Below are 26,000 nucleotides of genomic sequence, written 5' to 3' on the forward strand. Positions count from 1 at the left end.
AAAGAACTCACAAAATGGCATCTCACACACAGTTTCACACTTGGTGAAAATATCAGTTTTTGGCAGTGCAGTTTTCGATCTGAAGGCATATTGACAGCAGCAAAACTATATGCTACAGGACACCGAATGGCATGAAAATCTACAGCATGCTAGAGAATCTTAAGGACCACAAATAACTCCATTACACCAACCTCAAAGGAGTTGTAGATCACTAGCAAAACTCATGGCAAGACAGCAACAAAATACAAAAGATTTCAGACTTGGAAATATTTCAGCATCTCCAAATCAGCACTATTTTCTAGCATGTTGACAACAAGCAAACAACACCTAAACATGGATTTCTATTGCAACCAAAATTACCAGGGGCTAGCATACGTATCCAAGGGTATATCTCTAGTTCACAACTCATGCATATCACGCACGGAATAAATCCCATAAAATAGACAAGAGAGCAACATGGCAAAATATCATGCGCACTAACTTACTCGAAAGGCAAAACTAAATGCACGGTTAAATTCTACGGATTTTTCTATCCCGAAAACATATATTATATGTGGGGTTTGAAAAATAAAACTAACGCCACACATATATGCGAGAATATGTCCTAAACATGACATAGCAAACAAGCGACGGAACCTACATGCAAAAATGCAAACAACTACTCTAAAATACATGGCAAAGGGTCCCAAACAACATGAACATTTTATCTATGAAATTTGAACAATCCGGGCACGCACAAAAATAACTACGGGATATCTAACATATTAGAACAGCACGCAAATCTAGGCAAACGACGGGTCAAACTACTCCAAACATGCATACAAGATGCAAAATATTATTCTACGCGAAAAACTACACGAGTTACATATATAATACATCGCGATCTGACGCACGGTTAATTATCTACGGGCGTTTGAAAAATCAGCTATTTTTAAAAAATAAATAAATTCGAAAACCTAAAATAAATAAACTACCGGCCTAATCTTCTAACGGGCCGAATCAGGCAGCGGCGCAAAATAGAATATTGCGCCTACGGCGCTAGATAGGGCAGCAGGGGGAGGCTCACCTTGGGCTCGAAGGAGGCCGGCCTGGGCGGGCGAGGAGGCCGAGCTGGGCCTCAAGGCGACGAAGATGGGCCGGAGTTGAGGCGGGGCGGCGGACTGGGACGGCAGCGCGCTGGGGAGGCCGACTGGGCGGACGGGCCGAGAGGCGCTCGGCCCATGGGAGCCGGCTCGTCAACGGCAAGCGAGGCGGTGCTGGATCTCGATCCAGATCGAGCAAGGCCACGGCGGCGCGGTTCGACGGGGACCGGCGGCGCGCGACAACTGCGGCGGGGCGGCGAGATCGGCGCATAGGGGAGCTCGAGCGGCGGCGCGGGCCCTGAGGTAGAGGGCGGTGACGCAGATCGGGGCCGGCGGCTGCTCCAGAGGCTGCGGTGAGGACCTGGTAGCAACGGCCTCCAGTGACCCTGCAACGAGGGTGGGGGCGAGCTCCGGCGTCCGACGTGGGAAGGCGCGACGGCGGCCAGAGAGCAGCGCGGGCGACGCGCAGGACGGAGCGGCACAGGGGCTCGGTCCCCTCGGGCGCCATGAGAGGATCTCTCGCTTGGAGCTGCAGCGACGAACGGGATCCGGGCTCAGGCGGGCCCGTGATGGGCTCGGGCGGGGCCTCGCGGCTGGGGCTGAGGAGAGAGGAGGTGGAAGGAGAGAGAGCGGCTAAGGTTTGGTGGGGCGTGGAGAATGAGGCACGGCTAGGGTATGGTCATTTTAGGAAGGGCTAGCCTTCCTTTTATAGCCGGGGTAGCTAGGGTTTGGGTTTTCTCGCGCTGATTTCGACTGTAGGATCGGAATCAGACGATTCTGGTCGCGGGTAGGGGCTAGGTGGTTGTGTAGAGTAGCTAGGTGAGGATGAAAGAGAAATAGTACGCCCGTGACACGCGTTTAAAACAACGGCAAACTTCCTACGACAACCGAAGACGGTGCCGCTGCGGTCGACCATTCGAGTATCAAACGGACTCTGATTGCGACGAAAATTGGCAGGCGGCCTACCTACAACTAAATAAGACCGCATGCCAAGTTTCATCCCAATCCAAGAATGTTTTATACACACTTAAAAAACAAGGTTTGACGATGCCGCGGGCGCGTGCGTAAGTGGTCGGGTTCAAAACGGGCAACGACGAGAACAGAGAGAACCGACAACTAATAACGGATGCAAGTTTTGAAAACTGGCGGCAACGAGTACCGATGCAATGCAGATGATGTGAATGATGCGATGATGCATGCAGCAAACAAATAATAACACGGCGACAACAAAAAAGAGGGGAATCTTCTAGAGCGTCGGTCTCGGGTTGTCACACATTAACACCCGTATTAATCAACCAATCAGGAGAACGACATACTGAGAGAATAGTGGGAAGTATATCATACCCAACATCCTGCATCTCAGCGTCACCAATGATAACATTAGCAATCTTGTCGCCTTTCCCGTGTTGACGCTTGTCATAACGGTTAGGGCAACTAGGTGTCCAATGATCAGGATCTCCGCAGACATGACAAACACCTTTCTTTTTGTCAGTCTTCTTCTTGAAGTTGGTGTGCTGCGAAGCCTTCTTCTTCCCATCAAACTTTCCCTTACCATCAAACTTGCCCTTGTTATTGAACTTGTGGGGCTGAAAGTTTTTCTTGTGCACTAGAATGGCACTAGAACCTCCTTCCATGCATCGAGCACGTATGTCTTTTGCTCTTTCCTTTTCTTCCACATCAAGAGTACCAATGAGATTCAAAATGAAAAACTCCTGCCTCTTATGCTTTAGAGAGGTAGCAAAGTTCCTCCATGAAGGAGGAAGCTTAGTAATAATACCTGCGGCAACAAACTTCTCCGATAACATACAATTGAAGTGCTCAGGTTTTCTAGCAAATGACTCTATCTCGTGAGCTTGTTCAACCACAGAATGCTCACCAGTCATCCCGTAATCATAGAATTGTTCCGTGACTCCAAACTTAGCCTTGAGCGCGCTCTACATATCTTTTCCATTGTCAATTGACGCATAAGCATCAACGATGTTCTCACAAAGAATACTCAAGAGAGCAGCCTTAAACAAGGTATCAATTTTCTGAAAAGCGACTTCCTGTTGTGGATCAAGAATTCCTTTAGGTTTGCCAAAAGTAACGTCATAGTAGCTCATGGTTTGAAACCATAGAACAGCCCTCACACGCCATCTCTTATAGTGCACACCCTCGAACATAAGAGGCCTCATGAAAGCAGCAAAACCACTCAGAGTAAATTGCCTAAAATAAGGTTTTTGGATTGTTGAAAATATGAACGATTTACCAAGTGATTTTACTAGCAAAAATAAAGATAAATCATGACCACCATAGTAATTATAAGACGAGACATGCGATTATACTATGCAAGTAGCATCTAAAATGATGAGCAGGAACGAAACATAACTAGAAAAAAAACTATAACAAGAAGTTGCGGCAGAAACTCAAACAAGAACACGAGATTGGCGTTGACGTCGTCGTTGGCCATATTGTCGAAGAAGTTGTCGACGTCAGGAAAGAAGTAGCCGTCGTCGTCCATGGCATTTGTGATGGAAAAGCCAGTAGTCCCACAGAGCGTTCCCCAAAAACATTATCGCCCTTCTTCCGTATAGGACTCAAAAAGACGGAGTTTCGAAGGCCTACTATCCCGACCTGCGTGCCTACGTTGCACGCCGCAAGCCAAGACAGGAAAGAACAAAAAGACAGAGTTTCAGAGCCACAAGCCGAGACAGAAAAGAATAAAAAGACGGAGTTTCAGAGGCCTACTATCCCGACCCGACCTACGGTGCACACCGCAAGCCGAGACAGGAAAGAACCTAGCAGCTCAGAGATTGGAACTCGTTGGCGTGAGCAAGAAGGTATTCTCGTGTTGGGCAGATAAGCTCCACCAGTCGCCCGGGTGCTGGGCAGATAAGCTCCACCCGTCTTGCCTAAACATTTGTTCCATAACTTTTTCTTGAAACATATTTAGGTGGGGAGTCTTACCCCGTGACAGTTTCAAAAATAAATATCAGAAGAATGTAGTTTCATCATTTCTCATATTCAAATTATCTCCACAAGACTGAAACTATACTTAGTTTGTGCCAAAAACAATTGAACAACCACCTTTTAAGTTCCAAAAACGATTTTAAAGAAAGTTATTGGGTCAAAATAATTACTTGGTTCTCATTCTACAACGCAAGAGAAAAATAGTGCAAGTGTAGAACAATCATCACTCATCAGCATCTCCTAGGTTGAATCAAATCAATGCCAAGAACACACGCTGTGCTGAAACTCATAAGGCTACTTTCTGCTGCAGTTACTGCCTAGTGCCTACCTTCTCAATGGATACCAAAAACTGGAACCAGGCACAAAGGCATTGTACAGTCTATCCCATTGTTCCAATGCCCCAATAACAGGAGCAGCAAATAAAGCAATCAGTCTCAGCTATAACCATGTATACATGCCCCTACCAAAATATTTTTCTTATGTACCAGCTTTGCTCTACACAAACAAAGCAACATCTATCCTAGTGGGGTCTATCACACTCAGGACAATGAAATCAGCATGCTTGCTTCGTTGTCAGGGAGCAGGCAAGACGGAAAGCCTCAAAGAATATATCCTTCTGCCAACCACAGGACTGACTGTCAACAAGTAGCAACTAGTATAGACCTTGGCACACAAATGACCATATATTTGACAGCATTTCCCTTCTGTTGAGGTCACTTGGCCTCTTTAGCACACTTTCTCAGATGAGGCCTTTGTCTGGGCAGGGGCATGCAGCCCAGATGGAAGGTTTCTCAATTGTAAATCTTCACAGGCTTCTCATATGTGTGTCGATTCTGCAGTCCAAACCACCAAGCAAAGGACAGTTAAAGGACGGGACAAGTCGGCATAATAGTTCATGTGAATTTATAGCATAGTAGGTCACCCTAGCTTCTAACACACAAATTAGTCATGTAAACTCTACGCATGGACAAAATCACCCCCAGCATGCTCCCTTGAATATGGACGTTACATCATTTCTTTTTTGAAATACAGAAGTTATTTCTACAAATAAATCTGAAGCGTGTGCTTCAGCTCATGTAATATGCATGCACTAGGATAGTCTTATGCAATCAGAAACTTTTCCGTCAATTAAGGTCTCATGCAAAAGTAAATAATAAAAGCAGCTTCAAGAAAACTATTTGCCCTTCAGGATAACTATGGGTGAGAGCCAGATGTTTGCTGGAGTAAGAAGTCAAGACTATAAAAACTTTCTAAGGCCTGAAGGTACATGTTTAGAATATCACACAACGGATGGGAACTGGCCATTTATATGCGACCCCCTACCCAAGACTTGTACTGTGGCAACCCACCAGCCCGAACTGATAAAGGAATATACTAGACCAGAAGGAGGTGCTTTCATAACCTTGACGGGGTTTTTTTTTACATAATTGCAACCTTGACGTTAATGCTTGTGTAACACGAAATACAACAATACTTGGGAGAAAATAGCAAAATGGAATAGACTAAAAAATACCATTTATTGCCATAGCACAAGAACCATTTACTCACGTATGCATGTTTTTTAAATACCATTTACTTTGGAAAAAATAGCAAAATGGGATGGAGGGAGTATAAGCCTAGATCTTTACTAAATCCGATTTTGTTTAAATATGCATGTTTCACCGACAAAATTCAAAAACATATCAAAACTCATTTTCTTAAGTATTGCATAATAAGCCAGCACTGCCTACCTGATTAGCTGTGTATGACCTTTTGGGTGTTGTGTCAGTATGCTCCAAGCCAAGGTATTGTTCCCAAGCTCCATAAACATCTCTCCTCTGTAAGATCAGAAGAAAACACTCATCACGTGAACATATTTAGACTACATGCTAAAAACAACTACTTGCCTGAAAACGTGCAGACACAGCATCAATATCCTGGAGGTATTCTGGACGATTCATGGATATGAATGCAGCCTTCCACTGATCAAGTAAGTATCATCGGGGTCAGAAATGCATGTTGGCAGAGGAAAATATTATATTTACTAGAACCATGCACAATCACGAGAGGAGGATGCGGGCATGTATAACCCTGGCAGGAATGACTGCTCCGACTTAGAAACTTAACCCATGGACCAAGTTCGTAATTTTTTTGTTCAAAAGCTCATCATCCAGTTGTTATCTCAAAAACACTGATACGTGACTGGAGCATCGCACCCGTATCAGATACATATCTGAAACCGATACGTCACCTATACATGTTGAATACGTATCGGCTGAGTATCCCCTGATATAGCATTAAAACATTTTTTAATTCTCAATACTTGCATGATACATTGTGGATACCTCTGACACATCATCAGCCCACTAAGGGCAGCATAACCCTAGCCATCCAGACTAATGCCCCCTGATCGAATCTTACTCCCAGGTCCCAACCTAGACTGCTTGGCCATGGCAGCGTCACCAGATGCAGCAGCCGGCGGTGACACGGCGGTTGGCTCAGGGATCCTGCAGCAGATTGCCGAGAGCAAGACAGCTCGGCTCTCGCCTCTTTCTCCCTCTCCCTCTCTGTTAGTGGCAACTACCTCCTAGCGCCGGTGCACAGGAGCAGGCACCAGACAGACCCATTGTTTAACATTATTTTTGAAATAGTCAAACATATCCCCGTGTTGGTACTTTCCAGAAATACCGTATTCCCGCATCTGAATTGGCCCTATATTCATAGGCTAACTGAATACGGTATTCCCATATCTGAATATGGTATTCCAGAAATACCGTATTCCCATAGCACAGACACGGCAGGAATTGCCGATTGGCCGTCCTGATACGGCGGGATACGGCGATACGGTGGGATACAGCGGGATACTTGTATCCCCCAGTATCCCCTGACTTTGATTAAAAAAAGGAAAAGAAATTAAGGGATACGGCAGGATACGTAAAGGACACGGTAGGGATACGGCCTGGCCCAAAAACAACCCACCCTATTTTTGCAGGGTTGCACGCAGCTCTCCACATAAGGGGCTCCCAGTCTCTTCTGGAACGAAGCCACCGCCACCTGGATTCGACGCCGCCGCCGCCGGCGACGCTTGGAATCGACCGGCGACTGCTACCCCAACACCAGGAGGCAGTAGCCTCTTCTCCCGACGGCAGGTAACCCTCCCCAATCCCCGAACCCAGCAGCTTCTCCTCGACTTCTTGATCTCTTTTATTCAGATCTGATTTCCATTAAGCTGCTGGATGCTATGCTTGGCTGCTTGCTAGCTGCTGCTCGTTGAATGTCTGTAGATTGTAGTAGACTAGTAGTAGTGTACTAGTGCAGTACTGCTTGTGTGCTTCAGATTCAATGCTTCCTTTTGCTAGCTGAATGTCATGCTGCTCTGGAATGCTTGTGTTGCTGCTGTTGCTTGCTACTCATGTCACTAGTTCAATGCTTGTGCTGCTGTTGATCATGAATAATGAATGATTGCTGTTTGTACTGCTTGCAGTTAGGTTAGGTAGAGCATGGCATCTGGGAGTGGAACAGCTGGTAGCCAATCGTCCGTGGGTGAGAGTGAAGGGCAGTCTGGTCCTGGTGCTGGTGCTGTAGATCCCAAGGTTCCTCTATTCTTATCTCTCTCTTTAATTTTCTGTATTAACTCTATATTACATGGCATATTTTTATTTAAATTCTATATATACCGTACCCCCGAATGGCTGTTTTTGGAAAATGCCGTGTCCCGTATCCCCGTATGCGTATCCCCGTCTTTCCGTCTCTGTGTCCATGCTTTTTAGTTGATAGGTGTATCCATATCGGTGCAATTAGGTGGTTGTATTTATGAGTATTTTATTCTCCTTCCCCGTTCATGGTCTATATGTTCAAATGTCCCTCTCCAAGTGCTCAAGCCCAGAATTAGAGATAAGTATGACTAAATAATCCGCAAAATGTGCAAAGGAAACGGTTGAATAGTCATGGCCCGCATTTAGTCGGTTCGGCTGACTAGTTCAGCTAATTGGTGAGATAATAACATAATAGTAGGAAAGAAGTGGTAGTCTGTTTACCAGTACATAGCTGGCCCTGTAAATAAAGGACCTCCTATGTAACTTCACATCGACCAATAAATAAACCAAAAAATTGCCCCAATAGTTCAGTGCCTCTTTGGGCACGAATGAGCCCTGACGTACGTCCGAGGGGGACCTCGTTACACTCTATGTTCCGACCACCAACCCCATCTCCATCTATACCCTCTGCTTCCATACACACAAATCAACAAAAGATAACCACCTGAGAACATAGTAGGGATAGAAATGGGTCGCACATGGTTAAGTGGAGAAAGGCGTATTCCTACTTTTGTACAAGACACATAGAAGATTATTGTCTGGATAAGAGATGTACACAAACATTTTCTGACAAGTAACTTATTTCAATTCAAATACCATTAAGGTGTTAAGCTTCATGCACTAGCCAACGCAACCAAAGTCCGAACTAATAGAAATGGCTAGTGCAATCCACATATACGGTAACACCCCCTCTCACGTGTGATGGGGAAAACAAGTCAACACGTCGGCGCGCGAAACTCACGTATGACTCAAGAGGCCCCTATGTGGACACAAAGGGGGGCTACCGGCATTTTTTAATAAATTACGAAAGCCAGGACTTGAACTCAAGACCTTAGCTCCGATACCATGTTAAGCTTCATGCACTAGCCAACACAACCAAAAGTCCGAACTGATAGAAAGGGCTAGTGCAATCCACATATAACATAAGGATCTTGATTGGGGGTGTAGGTAAGTATTTAGACACTTTAACTCCACGCTCATATCCTCAACAGACATGGGTTGGAAATACCAGAAACGTCTGGAAATTTTGGGTATGCAGAACTGGAGCAACAGACATACTAAATCCAACAAACCTCCTCTATCTATAGTTCAATACCAACGCAATACATGCAGGCAGAACAGTTCATTCCAAACAGATTATTAGGATATGTAAATATAGATTACCTTGGCGAATTCTTCATTGGGAACTCGGAGTTTTTTCTGCACACGGTCCATTACCTCTGCAGCGGTCTCGCCTTCACGGATAACCAGCAAAAAGGGATCTCCAAAATTCTGAATCTGCTGTTGGTCATGATAACAATCTCAGCTTATATTGGTCCAGCATATCGGTGCTACTCCATGCAACTCACCATAGAGTATCTTTCGAGGTAGAAATATGGTAAGTGTGGTACCTGATTCTGATTAGGATCTTTCATGAAATGATAGACGTGAATCAACCGATCCTGTGCAGTGAGATTCTTCTCCTCCTCTGGAATCTGTTTCAGTAGAGACGTAGTGCAAGACAAATGACATAAAAAAAGGTGTGCAACATAACTAGTATGTCAACAGGTCAACATCATCAAACAAAACAGAGGTAATGCCACAAACCTCCTCAGCACGTAGTGTCCAGTACTGATCATTTATGTTCTCTATCTTCTCATGAGGTGGAAATATCTGCAGATACAGGTAAAATTATTTTATTCAGTGATGCCAAAAGAACGTCGAAAGAGTATGCCCGGATGTACAGAAGCACTGTGTATAAAGTGCGCCATCTCCATTTGCAAATAAACATGCACGTACCTTATAAATCTTGTGGTAGAAAACTTCAAGCAAGCGGAGCTCAGCATCAGGATTGGATAGTTCAACCTGGTGAGCATACAACCACAAGATAAAGGGTTAGAGTAGCTACTCAACAGATACCAGCCATGGGTTAGATTTGCATCCAGCCAGTCTACCTAATTCTAGCTTCAGCTCCAAATAGAAGAAAAAAAGGACTGAATAATCTGAAATGGTAGATGAGTGCTAACCTTGGTCTTCAAGTCAGTGATCACATCACTGATGGTGCTATTTTTTGAAAGCCTGATGCTGTGAATTACAACCTGGCAGATCATTTGCATTAATGACACACTTCGGCAACTGAAGATGGAGATAAGAACATGTACCAAGCACTCAGGCAGCCAAACAAACCTCATCTTTCGTTGCATGGTGAAAAGCAACTTTAAGTGTTTTTAAACACTGCAATTCTGGCAGTGGAATGTCCAAGACTTCATAATACAGTATGTCAGAAGTCTGAAAGGAAGGTAGGCAGAAAATTAGTATGAAATCGAGTCGTGTTACATCTTTTAAATAATAAACTGGCCTTCCTGAATAAACAAAAAAGAGCAAGCTAAACCTGATTATAATGGACAAGCATATCCAATAGATGCTCTACTCCACGATATCTGATGGGCTGTGGTTTAGGTTGCTGAGAATAGCAATTGTGAGACGTAAGCCGAATTTTTGATGGATCATCCAATCCAAGTTGGCGTGCAACTCTCTCAACAACATCATCATAAGTATGAAGCTTCGACCTAAGTGAAGAAAACTATTATATCTTTTCAAGTTGACTAAAAAGAAATATGTAAGTACAAAATTGAGAGTGATTTGTGACCCCTCACAATTCCAAACAAAATTCTTCCTCCTTTGGTTTCTCCAGACACCGGAAGTGCACAACCTATTGGTACCCAAAAAAAAATTTATCTCAGTAACAGTAAAGACCCTGGGAAAAAAGAAGAAGAATAAACAAGTTTAGCTGCAAACAGAAAAAAGAAGTTATGTATTGCACATCTGTGATCTCACTAACATAAGGTATCAACTAAACCTGGGCATTCTTTGGGCCGGGTCAGGTTTCGGGCCAGGCTTGCAGAAGTTGACCCTCGACAACCAAGTCTGGGCCTGGCCCAAAGCCCGGATATTGTACTTACAAGCCCAAGCCCGCCCAAGCAAAAGCCTGAAACCCAAGGCCTGGTCCAAAAGCCCAAGAGCTCTACTTGGACAGTAGAATAAATTCCAGGTGGTACAAACTATGAACAAAACCTCTGTGAAATTGGCAAACAAATGAACATCAAACAACGACACGGATACAAGTTGTACAGATCAATTTGAGCTCCAAACATATAAGCACCATGCACCATACATCCATACACATCCAGCAATACACCGTGGTGGCCTAGTACAATCGGCAATCTCTTCTGGATCAACTTGACTAGTATAGCAGCCAGCAGACCATCGGCCAGCAGGACGAACCACCGCGCAGGGGAGCAGCAGCCAATGTGAGGACACCGCAGCAAGGGAGAAGGGGCTGTTAGAATTATTGGGCTTTTAGCTCATTTTACTATTTCAAATAATTCCTAGGAAATCCCACAAGCCCACATGGCCCATTCATGCATGACGGTGTGGAAAGTTTAGTCCCACCCCGGTTATGGAGGATGTGTTGGACCAACATATAAGGTTGAGAAGAGGGCAAAATCGCGCTCTCCTCTGCCACCCGCCTCGCCTCGCACACACGTCGCGTTTCGTGATTGAGCTAAGCCACACTATGCCACATGTATGTGCTGCCTTATTTTTGTCACATAGGAAATAAGTTGAAATGTTTTTTTACTAGTGGAAATCCAACATAACATGGACTGTTCCTCTCCCTGTAGTGGATCAGTTTTGGTTTTCTTTGTCTCCCTAGTGGAGCCATTTCACTTTGGCCTACAAGAGATCGCTCCTCTAATGTAGATGCAGCCATTCGACACCACACCTATTGCCTCCTAGTTCCAAAGCCTTGCGCCTACGACTTTCCCACTCCGCTTCATGGTGTGCACCGTGAAGTGGGACACCAGGCCTCTGAAACCCCAACTCTTGTGATCCTGCACGGGAGAGAGGCGATCAAGTTCTCGAGGAGCGCTCTTGCGCGACTGCTGGATTCTTCAACATGGCTGCACCCGACTTCTTCCCCGACATAGACGCGACATAGCTACCGATGCGAACGACTCTTCTTCCGCTTCACTGTATATGTTCTTATCCCTTCTGTTAGGGATTATATTTGGACTATTGGCACTACAATTGATCTGGACATATTACTTTTATCAAATGTCTACCATGTGTAGTACTTTTGTTCGTTCGATCATCATGTTTAATATATTCATCATTATTCAACGAGATTTTGATCATGTTTAATATGTTCATCATTGTTCGATGAGATTTTGCACATATTACAAGCAAATAAGAAGTTCGATGAGACTTTGCACATATTACATGCAAATAAGAATAAATAAAGTGCATACAAGTATGCATGCATGGCACACCATGGCCAGATAAATATAGATATGTATGTGAAGTAGTACTAGTATATACATACATTATACCAAATGGCCAAGTGGTACAGAGGCAAATGACCACATATCCGTGCATGCCCCGATTGATCAGGGGTTCTGGTGCACCACGTGCTTAGTTGCGTACATGCACTTCACAACTTAATGACCAGCCGGATAAGCATGGAGGACATAACAATGACCCTCACAGGTACGTAGTTAACTTAATTGCTCCAAGAAAATCGCCTATAAAGACTAGAGCAGATCAATTAGCGGAGGAGGATAAGAGATACACGGAGGGGGGAGGGGGAGGAGCCTGCGGAAAAGGCCCTAGCACTCGATGCACTCGCACCCAATGCGGTCGCGGGGCAGCAGATGACATCATACAGCGACGAGCGACGGACATGCACCATGAAATAGGCCAACTGTGCCTTTTTCCATCGGTGAGCACGCGACGTACAGAGGCAGCTAAGGAACACAACAGCGCCGGACGACACGCTGACATCGGCATGGCACACGTGCCCGAACCAAAGTAACCAGTGGTTGTATGGCACCACCGGGACAACATGAAGAGGAGGCTACGGCATGGCACACATGGCCAACGAACAGATGTTCACAAAAGAAGCCCCTATGCCATCTTCATGGCATCGATGAGACGCTCAGTGGTAGCCATTGTTTTTAAGGCGTCCCCGAGGCGTCGCCTAGGCGTCAGAGCGCCCAGAGACGGCGAGGCGTCGAGCTCGCCTTAGGCCATGGACTAAGGCGTCCAGATTCCCTTCCCGAGGCGTCCAAGGCGTCGCCTAGGCGGGCGAGGCGTCGCTTTGGTCCAATTTGGACGCCTTGGGCGGGATTGGGCAGGGTTGGGCGGGATTGGATAGAAATTTGGGGCCAATCTGAGAGATGGAAGAGAGTGGGGAACACACCGGTGCAAAAAAATCAATCTGAGAGAGAGAGAGAGAAGAGCTCTCTCCTCTCAGGAGGCCAGCCCCTCCTCCGCCAGATCATGTCCGCCGGCCAAGCTTCCTCCCTCGTCCAGCCTTGATGGGCAGGTGGTGGCTCAGAAGGACACCTTTCGATATTTGGGGTCAATGTTGCAGAAGGATGGGATATCGATGAAGATGTGAACCATCGAATTAAAGCCGGATGGATGAAGTGGCGCCAAGCTTCTGGCATTCTCTGTGACAAGAGGGTGCCACAAAAGCTAAAAGGCAAGTTCTATAGGACGACGGTTCGACCGCATGTTGTATGGCGCTGAGTGTTGGCCGACTAAAAGGCGACATGTGCAACAGCAGGTGTGGCGGAGATGCGCATGTTGAGATGGATGTGTGGCCACACAAGGAAAGACCGAATCCGGAATGATGATATACGAGATAGAGTTGGGGTAGCGCAAATTGAAGAGAAGCTTGTCCAACATCGTCTAAGATGGTTTGGGCATATTCAGCGCAGGCTTCCAGAAGCCCTAGTGCATAGCGGACGGCTAAAGCATGCTGATATTGTCAAGAGAGGTCGGGGTAGACCGAACTTGACATGGGAAGCGTCTGTAAAGAGAGATCTAAAGGATTGGAGCATCACCAAAGAACTAGACATGGACAGGGATGCATAGAAGCTTGCTATCCATATGCCAGAACCATGAGTTGGTCGTGAGGTCTTATGGGTTTCACCTCTAGCCTACCTAAAGGCTTTGTTGTTGTTGTATTCGTAAGGTGGCCTTAGAGGAGTTTGGAGTGTCCAGGGGAAGTAGAAGCGAAGCTAAAGATACCTGGTGGTGGAACGATGATGTCCAGAAGGCTATTAAGGAGAAGAAAGAGTGTTTCAAACGCCTATACCTGGATAAGAGTGCGGACAACATAGAGAAGTACAAGATAGCGAAGAAGGCCGCAAAGCGAGCTACGAGTGAAGCAAGTGGTCGGGCGTACGAGGACCTCTACCTAGGTACGAAGGAAGGCGAAAGAAACATCTATAAGATGGCCAAGATCCGAAAGAGGAAGACAAGGGATGTTGACCAAGTTAAATGCATCAAGGACGGAGCAGACCAGCTCCTGGTGAAGGACGAGGAGATTAAGCATAGATGGCGGGAGTACTTCGACAAGTTGTTCAATGGGGAGAATGAGAGCTCTACCATTGAACTAGACGACTCCTTTGATGATACTAGCAGGCGTTCTGTGCGGCGAATCCAGGAGTCAGAGGTCAAGGAGGCCTTAAAAAGGATGAAAGGAAGCAAGGCGATGGGCCCTGATTTATCCCCATTGAGGTGTGGAGAGGCCTCGGGGACATAGCGATAGCATGGCTAAGCAAGCTTTTCCACCTCAATTTTCGGGCAAACAAGATGCCGAAAGAATGGAGACAGAGTATATTAGTACCAATCTTTAAGAACAAGGGGGGAGTTCAAAGTTGTACTAATGACTGTGGAATTAAGCTGATGAGCCATACAATGAAGCTATGGAAGAGAGTCATTGAACACCGCTTAAGAAGAATGACAAGCCTGACCAAAAATGAGTTTGGTTTCATGCCTAGGAGATCGACCATGGAAGTCATTTTCTTGGTACGACAACTTATGAAGAGATACAAGGAGCAAAAGAAAGACCAGCATATGGTGTTCATTGACTTGGAGAAGGCCTATGATAAGATACCATGAAATGTCATGTGGTGGGCCTTGGAGAAATACATCCCGACAAAGTACATTACTCTCATCAAGGACATGTATGATAATGTTGTGAGAAGTGTCCGAACAAGTGATGGTGACACTGATGACTTCCCAATTAAAATAGGACCGCACCAGGGGTCAGCTTTGAGGTGCGGTTTTAGACTTAGTACAACTAAACCGAGTACATGAGGTGCGGTTTTAGTACTACTACACACGAGGAGGAGGAGGAGGTTAGCCTTGATGGACAAGTGGTGCCTCAGAAGGACAACTTTCGATACTTGGGGTCAATGCTGCTGAAAGATGGGGATATCAAAGACGGATGGATGTAGTGGAGTCAAGCTTCTGACGTTCTCTATGACAAGAGAGTGCCACAAAAGCTAAAAGGCAAGTTCTATAGGACGACGGTTCAACCTGCAATGTTCTATGGCGCTGAGTGTTGGCCAACTAAAAGGCGACATGTGCAACGGTTAGGTGAGGCGGAGATGCGCTTGTTGAGATGGATGTGTGGTCACACAAGGAAGGACCGAGTCCGGAATGATGATATACGAGATGGAGTTGGCGTACACCGATTGAAGAGAAGCTTGTCCAACATCGTCTGAGATGGTTTAGGCATATTCAGCGCAGGCCTCCAGAAGCTCTCGTGCATAGCGGACGGCTAAAGTGTGCTGATGATGTCAAAAGAGGTCGGGGTAGACCGAACCCGACCATGAACACTAACTCTTGCACAACTAAGTAAATGACTACATAGAGAAGAACATCATACCAGATGTACAAGAAGATTATAAGTACTTTAGGTAATGTTAGAATAGAGTGGCGCAAAACAAATGAGTCAAGTTGAATATACGACACTTGGTGTGGTAAAGTAGAGTGGCGCAAAGCAAACGCGTCGGGTTCAAAGTACTACACTTGTATCTGGTATACCTGCCTATTATGAACATACTCCAAGAAAGAAGGAACATCTTTATAGCGCACTTGAGTATCGCCACCTGGTATAGATGGCTTTTGGAAACTGATTATGTCCCCATCTTCAAGCTAACACAAGAAAGAACAAGTGGAGGAATCAATGTATATCTTTTATAACTACAGACCTGAAAGAAGTTTGCATCTGAAAGTGGGTATTTTTTTTCCCAGACCTGACTAGATCGGAAACTAAGTTTCTTGTCAATATGTTCACACATCACATTAGGCTCAAACTTAATTTCCTGCAGCATAACAATGACAAAAGGCTCAGAATATTCATATAGGGAAGATAATTACTATAGATATATGCATGTATGCCACAAGACCATTAACTTCCATACAAGGTACAATTGAACAATTAACCACAACGACATGAGTACAAGAATGCATACATACAAGTTACAAAGCTCTAGGTGAGCAAGAGAAATAAAAACATAGTTGTACATAACTAATATTGCACTCACCTCATAAAGTTCGATTTCTTCATTTGGGGAAAATCCAGCCATTTCATTAAGTTTTGTCAGGATATCAGATGGCTTTCCCAAAGCCTTAACAAAAAGCCTACCAACAAAACTGTACAACAAGATGATGTCAGTGTCTGAGTCTTTTGTATCAAAAAAAAGTTGATCCTTGAGAGGAGATATACCGAAGCTCTTCCTTTTCAGGATTGTAAAGCTTGAAGAAAAGTAAAATATCTTCCTTGCTCTTCTCGGGAGGACGAATTGGGCGCAAATCCTACACAGGTAACAATAAGACATGGTCAGGCTTCTCTAGTTTAATGATAAAATAGGCAAAATACACAAAAGAAACAATAAACTGAAACTGATTTATACTATACCAATCCTAGCTCTACTTCAAGAAATAGCTTCAGCTCAGCATTGTGTGCCTTGTTTGACACCTCCCTAAGTTGCCCCACCTATGCAGCACATGACAAGTAATGAGATACTATATTGTAATTGCAACACAAATAAAATAGAACGGAAAGTAAAAAAGGCGAAGGCATTATCCACCATCTTCAACCTAAACAGACCTGAAGGCTATACAGACTGCTCTAGCATAGGTATGAATTGTGATCGAAAGAACATACAAAGAGCAACAAACATCAGAGCAATAAATCATACCTCAAAAAACATAGTGATTTACTGCACTGACACCTCATTTTAGCAATTCAACCGAATTGGTGGATTATGAGATCAAATAAACCAATGCAACACAATATACGTACTTGAGAGATGACCACAAACAGCCTTTACAGTAAAAAGTGTACAACTTTCCATTTCAGTTACCATCCAATTGCATCTTATGTGTGCTCAAAACTAAAAGAACTATCAGATTAACCAATTTTGCATTGACATGACGGCAGGAGACCAGAAATAATGAAAAAGGAAAGATCAAGCAAATAATACCAAACAAATAGTTCTCCACTCATCAAAATACTTGAAATGTTACAAGTTCAATCTTTCAAAACAGTTTGACTCACTGATTGTGCTTCTTCATGAGGGGACAGTGGACGATTGGGCCGGTATGTATGATTTTGCCTCTTAGCCCACAACCAGAAGCGCTGAGACTGTACCGGAATCCCGTATTCCTTTGCAACTTCCTCCTATCAAACAGCACATTTGGCAAACACACATAAGATCCAAATGAACCAAAAACGTAATCGATTAAATTAATGTAGATTATGTTAGGGAAATAGCAACTTGTATTTCCATTGGGCCATAAGGCAGTATATATATAGATGTACATGAAATATGCAGAAAGCACTAATACAACAGGGGCAATACGGCGCTATATTATAACTCTACCATCTCCCCACCCCAAAAAAAAAACGGTGGATCAACAGCACTAAGTTTGGATAAAAAAGGTGTGTTGTGCTCTAGTCTGTGCCTTCGTCAAGAAATGAGCCAACTATAACTCGGAAGGCACGTGCTGAAGAGCATTCACCTGATCATGCGCACAAAGGAAGCATCAACACCAGTATGCTTGGTGCGCTCATGCTTCACAGGGTCACGCACAATACTGATAGCACATGTACTGTCGAACAAGAGAGTAGGTGTAGTGACAGAAACACCAAAATCCTCAAGCAACCACCGTAGCCAAGTCACCTCTGCTAGTCTGCTGTCAGAAGGGTCATAGCACGCAACTCAGCCTCTGCACTTGAACAGGCTCCAGTATGTTCAGGCAGTGAGAGAACCTCCAAGAGAAACACAGTGAGTAAAAAGAGACGGCAAGAGAGTCCGACAAAGATATCCTAGAACATGAAGGAGGTGACTGTAGTGGACTGAAGTGGGAGTAGAGGCGAACTGACGCATAATGTGAATGGGGTAGGAAATATAGGGACGAGTCACAGCTAGATAGACAAGACTCCCAACAAGATGATGGTAGCGCGTCGGTTCGGATATAGGCTCACCGTCAGAAGTGCGGAGGTGGACGTTGATCTCCATCGGAGTCTCAACTATGTGCACATCAATAAGAGCAGCACGAGCAAGAAGATCATGGATATACTTCTCTTCGGAGATAAAAGAGCCATCGGAGATAGAAGAAACCTCAATCCCAAGAAAGCAGCGAAGAGGATCAAGATCAGACATAAGAAATTGCTTACTAAGACGAGCCTTCACAAAGGCAATGTACTCAAGAGTCATCTCTAGTGATGATCATGTAGTCAACAATAGAAGAAGTAGCGTTCGATTACAAGATGGAAGGTGGACAACAAGCGCGGAATCATGAGTACTCGCCGAAAGATTGTTTGCAATGGCTTGAGCTTATGTTAAAAATAGTTATGAAAATCTTAGCGATGAAACCTTGTGGTAGACCATATGACTGTTGTAAGACATTTTCTTTCAATGTAATGCATATACATGCAATGGTTTGCATTTTCTCAAAAACAAAAACTGTGGTAGAAAATGGAGCTATGCTTTAGAAATACTAGATGATATTTCAATCTGATTCGCTGTATGAAATATTAATATTTGACGTAATAATATAAAAACTAAAACTGAAAATACATATAATTTATTATGTTTGATTACTATATAGTTGTAAAATATTTATTAAATATGAGTAGCGTAATAAAATGAAAATTCTTATGTGTGTTTGCATGTTGAGATGAGTCTTTTTTTTCATGCATGTTTAACGTTGAAGTGGCATGCTTGCATGTTGAGAGACATACGATAGTGGCGGTGAGTCTTTTCTCATGCATGTTGTGGGGTGATGTGGCATGCTTGCATGTTGAGAGAAATAGTTAGTGGGGGCTAGCTATCTAGATATAAAAGATTACCTTAAATGAATTGAAGGGTAATTGTTTCTGTATACGAAAATTACGGACTTTTTCATGGTCCACCAGATCAAAATATATATTCTTCCCAATCTGCTCCTTCAAATCTTCATCTCGAGCAACCTAAGGATAATTTATTCCAAACAGAGATGTGTTAAAAGGAGTGCACCAGTAGAGCTAACTGGTATGACTGGCACTAGAAATTAACAAGACCTTTATGATGGTGTAGAGGTGAGCTTCAGCTTTTTCCTTTTTCTTGTGTTCTTTCTCTTCTTGTTCTTTCTTCAACCTTATCTGCAAAAGAATAATTGAACTGACTCACTGTCTACAAAAGGAGTACACCATACTAACTAGAAAGAGAGGAGAATATAATGACTCACCCTCAAATGCTCAGCAATGTCCTTCTCATCAACATTACACATTATTTTCTCCTTGTCGCTCTCACGAATATATACAAGCATGTAGGCATTTGAATACTTTGTGAACTTAAATGGGGTGTTATTGAAACCAGGGTTAACTTGAGGTAACTGTTCCCTCCAAAAGAAGACAAAAGAGAGACGAAGGTGTCATACACATACACTGTTCCCTAGAACCAACAGGTCATATACTGGAGATGAACTGTTGATAAAAAACCTACCTCTTCCTCGCCCCCGTACTGCTCTTCAAGCGCCTTTTTAGTATCTTCTTTTGTTACTCGCTCGTCATCAAATTTATACCTAAAAAAACAGAAATAAAAAATTAACACGCAACATTTGCTGAATTGCTTTCAGGTGTACAGTAATCAGAGGAAACATTATGGTACGCAAAGGAACACAAAGTGGTTTTGTATCACAGCTCATTGAACACGTTACGGTGCAAGCAAGCTATTTAGCAGACTGTAATCAAGTAAATCTGTCAGAAGAAGGATGCACTAAATACAAGATGCCGACGCAGCCAAAATACGAAATGTGAGCAGAAGCTAATTTGTATACTCAGCCAAAATAGGAAGTGTGCACAGAAGCTAATTCAAACACTGTATACCCATCTCAAACCCATGGAGAAGAAAGAAATGACGAGTAGGATCAGGGAGCTGCCAAGCAAGTCCTATCCATCAGTGATAAGGGTGATTACACCGTACTGATAAACTGAGTGACATGTACTTAAGTTGTTCCTAGAGCAAATGAAATGGACTGAATCTCTCCTGTGTCTGTCATTTCTTTTTCTTCCTCGAGTTGGTGAAATTGGTAAAGAGGGGGAGAGCAGTAGCACATTAACTCATTTGGGTCCTGTGACACAAGCCTCGACCTACACTGGTGATGTGCAGGTTGGTGCGCCGACTCAAATTGGTAGAGCGCCTGCCAGTGTGCCGAGGTGGACAGCAGAGCAAGAGGAGCAGCTAGATCAACCACTGACAGAACAGCAGGATAGTACTGATGTAATTTTCATCTCCTCTGATTGGGATCAGGCTGAAGGTCAGGAGCTACAGAAGGGTCAACTGATGGGCAAATTGCTTTGAGGAGAACTAATCGAGCAACAGCAGAGATACCACAGAAAAGGTATGGGTTTGATGTCAATGATGTTGGAAACTATATTTCTATGAAGCATTATCTCCTGCCTATAAAGCATTTGTTGCTTCTGTTCAGTCTGTCAATTTCTATTGAGTAGAATGCTGAACCTTAAGTAATGTTTTCTAGAGTGTTGTAGGCTTCTAGCTATAAGTAGAAGTTAAGATGTGAAGGCTTCCCAAAGCCTGATAGAAAGAGAGGTCTTCACCTCTAGTTTCTAACTAGGCTATGTACCCCCACTACCTATAACAGAACTTGGTGTTCTTATCTAAAATCTTGGACTAGATCTTGGTGCTCTAGGAGTTTTGGATTGAACTCCTGCTGCCACATTGGCCTATTTCCGCCTCGAGAGCAATATCTAGTGCAGCTTGTTGAAGTAGTTCCTTCCACACTTGTCATGTACACTTTGTAGCTGCAAGGTGGAGTTGCTCCTCCACAACCTTGTGCTGCTTCACACTATTTGGTGATGCATAACAGCAGGAACAAAAATAAACAGTACCCAAAAGAGAAAAATTCACTGTAGGTCCTTATACTTGTCTTGATGGTCACTTTAGTCCACGTAGTTGTAAATACCCGAAACACGGTCCTAGGGATTCACATACGGTCCAAAATACAATTTGCTCTACGTATTGACTTACGTGGCGCTGGTCAAGTGGTAGTACGTGGCTTTGACCGGACACGTCATGGAAATAGCCTGAATACATACAAACTGGAGGGGGTTTCTAAACAGTCACCATAGATTGGAATAATCGCTGCCGCGTAGTCTCCTGCCAGGAGCTGGCGCCGCCAGGGGACGCGCCATGAAGGCTAGGCTCCGATCAATCGACCTGCCGCCACGGTCCAGGCCAGCGCTCGAGACGATCCAGTCGTTCGCGACGCGCGACGGGGCCAGGAACGAGGAGGAAGATGATGAGGACGACGAGGAGGAGCAGCAAGAGACGAGCTTCGGGGCGTTCGGCCTCGGCAGCACGTACGCATAGGAGCACCCGTTGTTCCTGGCCAGGGGCCTCGGGATCGACCGGCTGGGCTCGGCCCTGCTGAGCGCCGACTGCAGGGCCGGCGGCATCGACGACGACGCTGGGGGGCGGCTACCTATACCTGGTGGCCTCCGGCGGCGGGGGAGGGGACCGTTCCGGCATCAAGGCCCACTACAAGAGGCTCATTGATGAGGATCCCTGCAACAGCCTCTTCCTCAGGAAGTACGCACCTCTACCAGGTAGGCACCCTCGCTGCTCCACTCTCGTCATTGCCGCGACCATTGTAGCTCAGATTTGGAGATACATGTGCAGCCATGCTAATAATGACGCCAACGAAATGTCGCAGGTGAAGGGGGGTCGGCGGAGGGCAGGGGAGTACTACTCCCGCGCGATCCTGGCGGGCCCCAACGACGGCGAGCTGCTATCGGAGTACGCCAAGCTGGTGTGGGAGGTGCACGGGGACGAGGAGCGCACCTCTAGCTATTTCGACCGGGCGGCCAAAGCCGACCCACACAACAACCAGGTCCTCGCCGCGCAGGCCACCTTCCTATGGGACACCGACAACAGCGTCGGGCCCCAAGACGACGACGATGCCACGAGCTACACCGGGTTCCCGGCAGCTCACCCATCCATGACCTCCGCGACAAGCTGAGCTGAGCCTCGCCACCGTGTCTCTGAAGTTGAAGCCGATCGACGCTGATTGGAGCTCGTGTAGCTGCTTCAGTACCAGACTACCAGTAGATCTCTCCCAATAATTCTTAGTCGTCCAGCTTGCTTGTACTGCTTCCTATAGTGAACAAGTAGATTCCGATCCTTCCGAGAGATGCATTTCTTCAGTCAGCTCAGTACGATGCATTCATTCATTCAAAGACTAAACTGTAGATTCAAAAGAGTGATCTGTTAGGAAGTATTAGTATTAGTCTAGGAGTCCTTATTAGTCTATTAGTATTAGTCTATGTTTACTTTCCTTGCACCTCAAGTCATGTGTAATATATATATGCCCCTTGGACCTTCAATATAGATAAGTTGCTTTCCTAACATGGTATTAGAGCTTAGGTTATTTTTTTTCAGGCGCTGCAACTCGCCCTCCCGATCCAATCTCGCGCGTCGCCGCTGCTTTTCTTGCCTGGTCACCGCTGCTTTCTCAGGGTGCAGTCATCTGGTCAACCGCTGCAGCCCTCGTGCGGATCCGCTTGCAGGATGACACGTCGTGCTCCCTCACCCTGGCCGCGTCGGCTCCTCCCTGCCTCGCCGTCTCGCGCTGCCTCGTCTCCCGTCGTTGGTCCAAGACCCGCCGCCGCAGGTCACGCCGGTCTCCTGCCTCGGATCCGGCTGCCGCCGGCCCCTCATCAGATCCGGCCGTGCCGCCTCACGCCTTGGATCATGTCGCCGCCCCAGTCCGCCCAGATCAAGGCGGCCCCAGACGCGGACGCAGATCCGGTGCTGCTCCAGATCGAGGCGGCCCCTCATCAGGTCCGGTGCTGCTCCAGATCGACGCTCTGTATTCGGTCCGTCCTCTGTTTCCCAGGCCCTGATCCACGCTCGCAAGGCCGTGGTCCAGATCCCTGCACGCATGATGCCCCGATCGTGGCCATTGCAGGCGCCCCTTCCAGATCGAGGCTGCCTTCCGCCAAGACGCGGACGATGCGCGGCTGCCTCCCGCCAAGACGCGGACGATGCGCGGCTGCCTTCCGCCAACACGCGGACGATGCGCGGCTGCCTCCCGCCAACACGCACAGGACGCGACTGCTGCCTTCAGCCAACTGGGGCATAACACGCAACTGCCAGCCTGCTCGCTGGGACGTGGCTCCAGCCGTCTGGTCAAACCTGTGTTGACGCCTCTTCATGCAGCTACAACGCATGGTTACATGCAGCAACTAGCTGCTTACTGTTGCTACGTGATGCTGCTTCCTGCAGCTATGTGATGCTCCTGTCACTTGCCGTTCCATAGTCTACTATGTGCTTTCTAGTTTTTCAAGTTTCTTTTCCGCTGCGTCCACCAAATCCGTTGATATTTTGTGTTTTCTATGCCATGCGAGTTCACCATACCTTAGTCCGTCAGCCTTTATCCGGTCCTGATCCTTTCTATGCAACTTTTGTGGCCTACTTGCCCTTGTTGTTTTCTATAGGATTGTCTGGACTTCTTTTGCATTGTCGATCTACGTCCATCGTGCCTTATCCGCCGAGCTTCTTTCGCCGACGGTTGTCGTGGACTATGATTTTCTGCACAATGCTTTATTCTCTTGATGTGCCATCTTCTTTTGACAACCCATCCTCTCTTGATACTTATGTTGTATCTTCAAGTGATGTGGTGTCTTCCTCTGATGTGCCATCTTCTTTTGACAACCCATCTTCTCTTGATACTTATCTTGTATCTTCAAGCGATGCGGTGTCTACCTCTGATGTGCCATCTCTTCGTTCTCTCCTTCGGCGACTCGACAAGTTTGGAGACTCTTCATGCTACGACGACACTCTCAAGACGCGGATTTGGATTATCATTGTTTTTTAGTATTACACTTCTTCAAATGCAATAATGCTACTGCATACGCTTTGCATTTCAGGGGGGTGTTAGGAAGTATTAGTATTAGTCTAGGAGTCCTTATTAGTCTATTAGTATTAGTCTAGGAGTCCTTATTAGTCTATGTTTACTTTCCTTGCACCTCAAGTCATGTGTAATATATATATGCCCCTTGAGCCTTCAATATAGATAAGTTGCTTTCCTAACATGATCAAACACAAAAACTTCGCACGAAAGTAATCCAGATTCAGTTAAGAAACTTCACTTGATGATCCGAGGAAACACGGGAAAAAACTTCCCACAGGCCGCCCCGTGAGCGCTCGTGGCCCGAGGAGCCGCCACCGCCGGCGGGTGGTACACGGCTGTGGGCGAGGACTCGGCGAAGTGGACGGTCGGCGAGTGGCCGCCGCCGCCCCCGCAGGTGGCATGCAGCGCGCCAAACACCTGCGTGGACACGCTCCTGACCAGCATGGCTGCTCTCCGCCACCGGCAAGGGCACGGGCAGCTGGGTACAGACTACGGCACCAGTGTGGTGCGAATTCAATTGAGGGTGACGCAGGCACCGTTGGAGAGTTCTTTTAACTCACTGCGATTTTGCAAAAAAAAAAAAAAAACTGGTCTAGATGCGTATTGCAGCTCAGCGACGGCCTGGAGCTGACTTGTCAGTCAACGCCCACGTGGACAGGCCAGTCAACCGCCAAATCAGCGTGTACGTAGACAAAACCGCATAATGGACGGTATGTGAACCCCTAGGACAAGTATGAGGACTGTATTTCAAGTATTTGCAACTACGTGGACTAAAGTGACCACCAAGACAAGTATGAGGACCTGTGATGAATTTTTCTCTACCCAAAATACAGTCTTTTCCTAAGGTACAACGTACAAGTACTGAGATGTAAGGACAGATAACTCCAACGATAAAACGCACCACTGGTCTGAGAGTGTAGGTCGTATGAAAGCGTAGTAGTGACCACCATGTACTCCTCCACTATGAACAAGAACACTGAATAAAAGCATGTGACTGACATTAGCACCAACAAAATACAGATCACATCTATCTGAGACTCATTGCAATAACATTTGTTCTCGTATGGAACTGTGACTACGAAAGTAAACTACAAAAGTAACAGGTAAGTTTCCAAAGTACCATTCCAAACTGTTCTGTACAAAATAGCGATGTGTTTATTGGAATTAATAGTTTCTACATACATCAATGATTATTGTTCACGGATGTTCTCTTTAATATAATAAATCATTCACAGAAATGACTGAACAAAACAACGTGTACCAAAATGTCAGACAAAACCTATTACCTGTGGAGAGTGTAAAGGTTCCTAATACTTCTATCTGCATCTGGAGTAAGATATTTTCCATCATCCTTATCAAGATCGAGTTGTAGCGGGAACTCATAACGGTCATTAATCTACAGAAGTAGGTGTTAGTTCTATTAGCAATTCATAAGCAACCTTCCAAACATTCTTACAAACAGAAATGAGAAAACAGTATGATGTTAATTGGACAAGCAAAACACAAACAGAAACCAAATGAACAAAAACAAAAAAAAATGTTAATCAGAGAGAACTCCTAATCAAAGGGTACAAAGTGGGAAGTAACTTGTCACCAATTTCATACAGAATGAAAGATAGGATGGCATGGATCTCACATTAAATGGTTTCAAATGTGATTAACTCTCTGGGCTGTACTCAAGGGTGTGTTTGGTTTGAGAACGAAGTGGAAAGGAATGTCATCGTCCCTTTCCACCGGAATGGATTGGTTCCATTCCTATGTTTGTTTGGGGATAAAATGTGCAATGGAATGGTTATATTTCAACATTTGGTTGGAGAGTTAGAATGGAATGGATTTTGAGATTACGTGTCTCACATGCTTACGTACAATATGAGCAACTAGAACTTTTTTTATGTTTAACAACAAATTATAGAAA

At 45.3% G+C, this 26,000-nt stretch overlaps 1 protein-coding gene and 1 pseudogene across 4 annotated transcripts in view; one reads left to right on the top strand and one right to left on the bottom strand.

Moving 5' to 3' along the window:
* Window positions 1–4,149: 4,149 nt before the first annotated feature.
* LOC123395413 (ubiquitin C-terminal hydrolase 12-like) overlaps window positions 4,150–26,000 on the bottom strand; it is a 28,072-nt gene continuing 6,221 nt past the window's right edge. For 2 of the 4 annotated variants that reach the window (XM_045090403.1, XM_045090402.1), the window contains exons 10-32: window positions 25,372–25,481; window positions 24,987–25,061; window positions 19,657–19,735; window positions 19,400–19,546; window positions 19,233–19,313; window positions 19,023–19,142; window positions 17,226–17,348; window positions 16,584–16,661; window positions 16,392–16,480; window positions 16,210–16,318; window positions 15,919–15,987; window positions 15,707–15,817; window positions 10,462–10,517; window positions 10,197–10,374; window positions 9,992–10,093; window positions 9,832–9,903; window positions 9,605–9,670; window positions 9,413–9,478; window positions 9,217–9,300; window positions 8,990–9,106; window positions 5,918–5,992; window positions 5,762–5,848; window positions 4,150–4,864 (exon numbers count right to left, since the gene is read on the bottom strand). In XM_045090403.1, coding sequence (XP_044946338.1) covers window positions 4,823–4,864; window positions 5,762–5,848; window positions 5,918–5,992; window positions 8,990–9,106; window positions 9,217–9,300; window positions 9,413–9,478; window positions 9,605–9,670; window positions 9,832–9,903; window positions 9,992–10,093; window positions 10,197–10,374; window positions 10,462–10,517; window positions 15,707–15,817; window positions 15,919–15,987; window positions 16,210–16,318; window positions 16,392–16,480; window positions 16,584–16,661; window positions 17,226–17,348; window positions 19,023–19,142; window positions 19,233–19,313; window positions 19,400–19,546; window positions 19,657–19,735; window positions 24,987–25,061; window positions 25,372–25,481 — 2,136 coding nt within the window. In that variant the 3' untranslated portion in view covers window positions 4,150–4,822. The remainder of the gene's footprint in view (window positions 4,865–5,761; window positions 5,849–5,917; window positions 5,993–8,989; window positions 9,107–9,216; window positions 9,301–9,412; window positions 9,479–9,604; window positions 9,671–9,831; window positions 9,904–9,991; window positions 10,094–10,196; window positions 10,375–10,461; window positions 10,518–15,706; window positions 15,818–15,918; window positions 15,988–16,209; window positions 16,319–16,391; window positions 16,481–16,583; window positions 16,662–17,225; window positions 17,349–19,022; window positions 19,143–19,232; window positions 19,314–19,399; window positions 19,547–19,656; window positions 19,736–24,986; window positions 25,062–25,371; window positions 25,482–26,000) is intronic. The other 2 variants (XM_045090404.1, XM_045090405.1) reach the window with 2 other exon arrangements.
* LOC123395414 lies at window positions 19,744–22,460 on the top strand (annotated as a pseudogene).

This window comes from Hordeum vulgare, chromosome 5H, assembly GCF_904849725.1.
Source record: "Hordeum vulgare subsp. vulgare chromosome 5H, MorexV3_pseudomolecules_assembly, whole genome shotgun sequence".
Lineage (NCBI taxonomy): Eukaryota > Viridiplantae > Streptophyta > Magnoliopsida > Poales > Poaceae > Hordeum > Hordeum vulgare.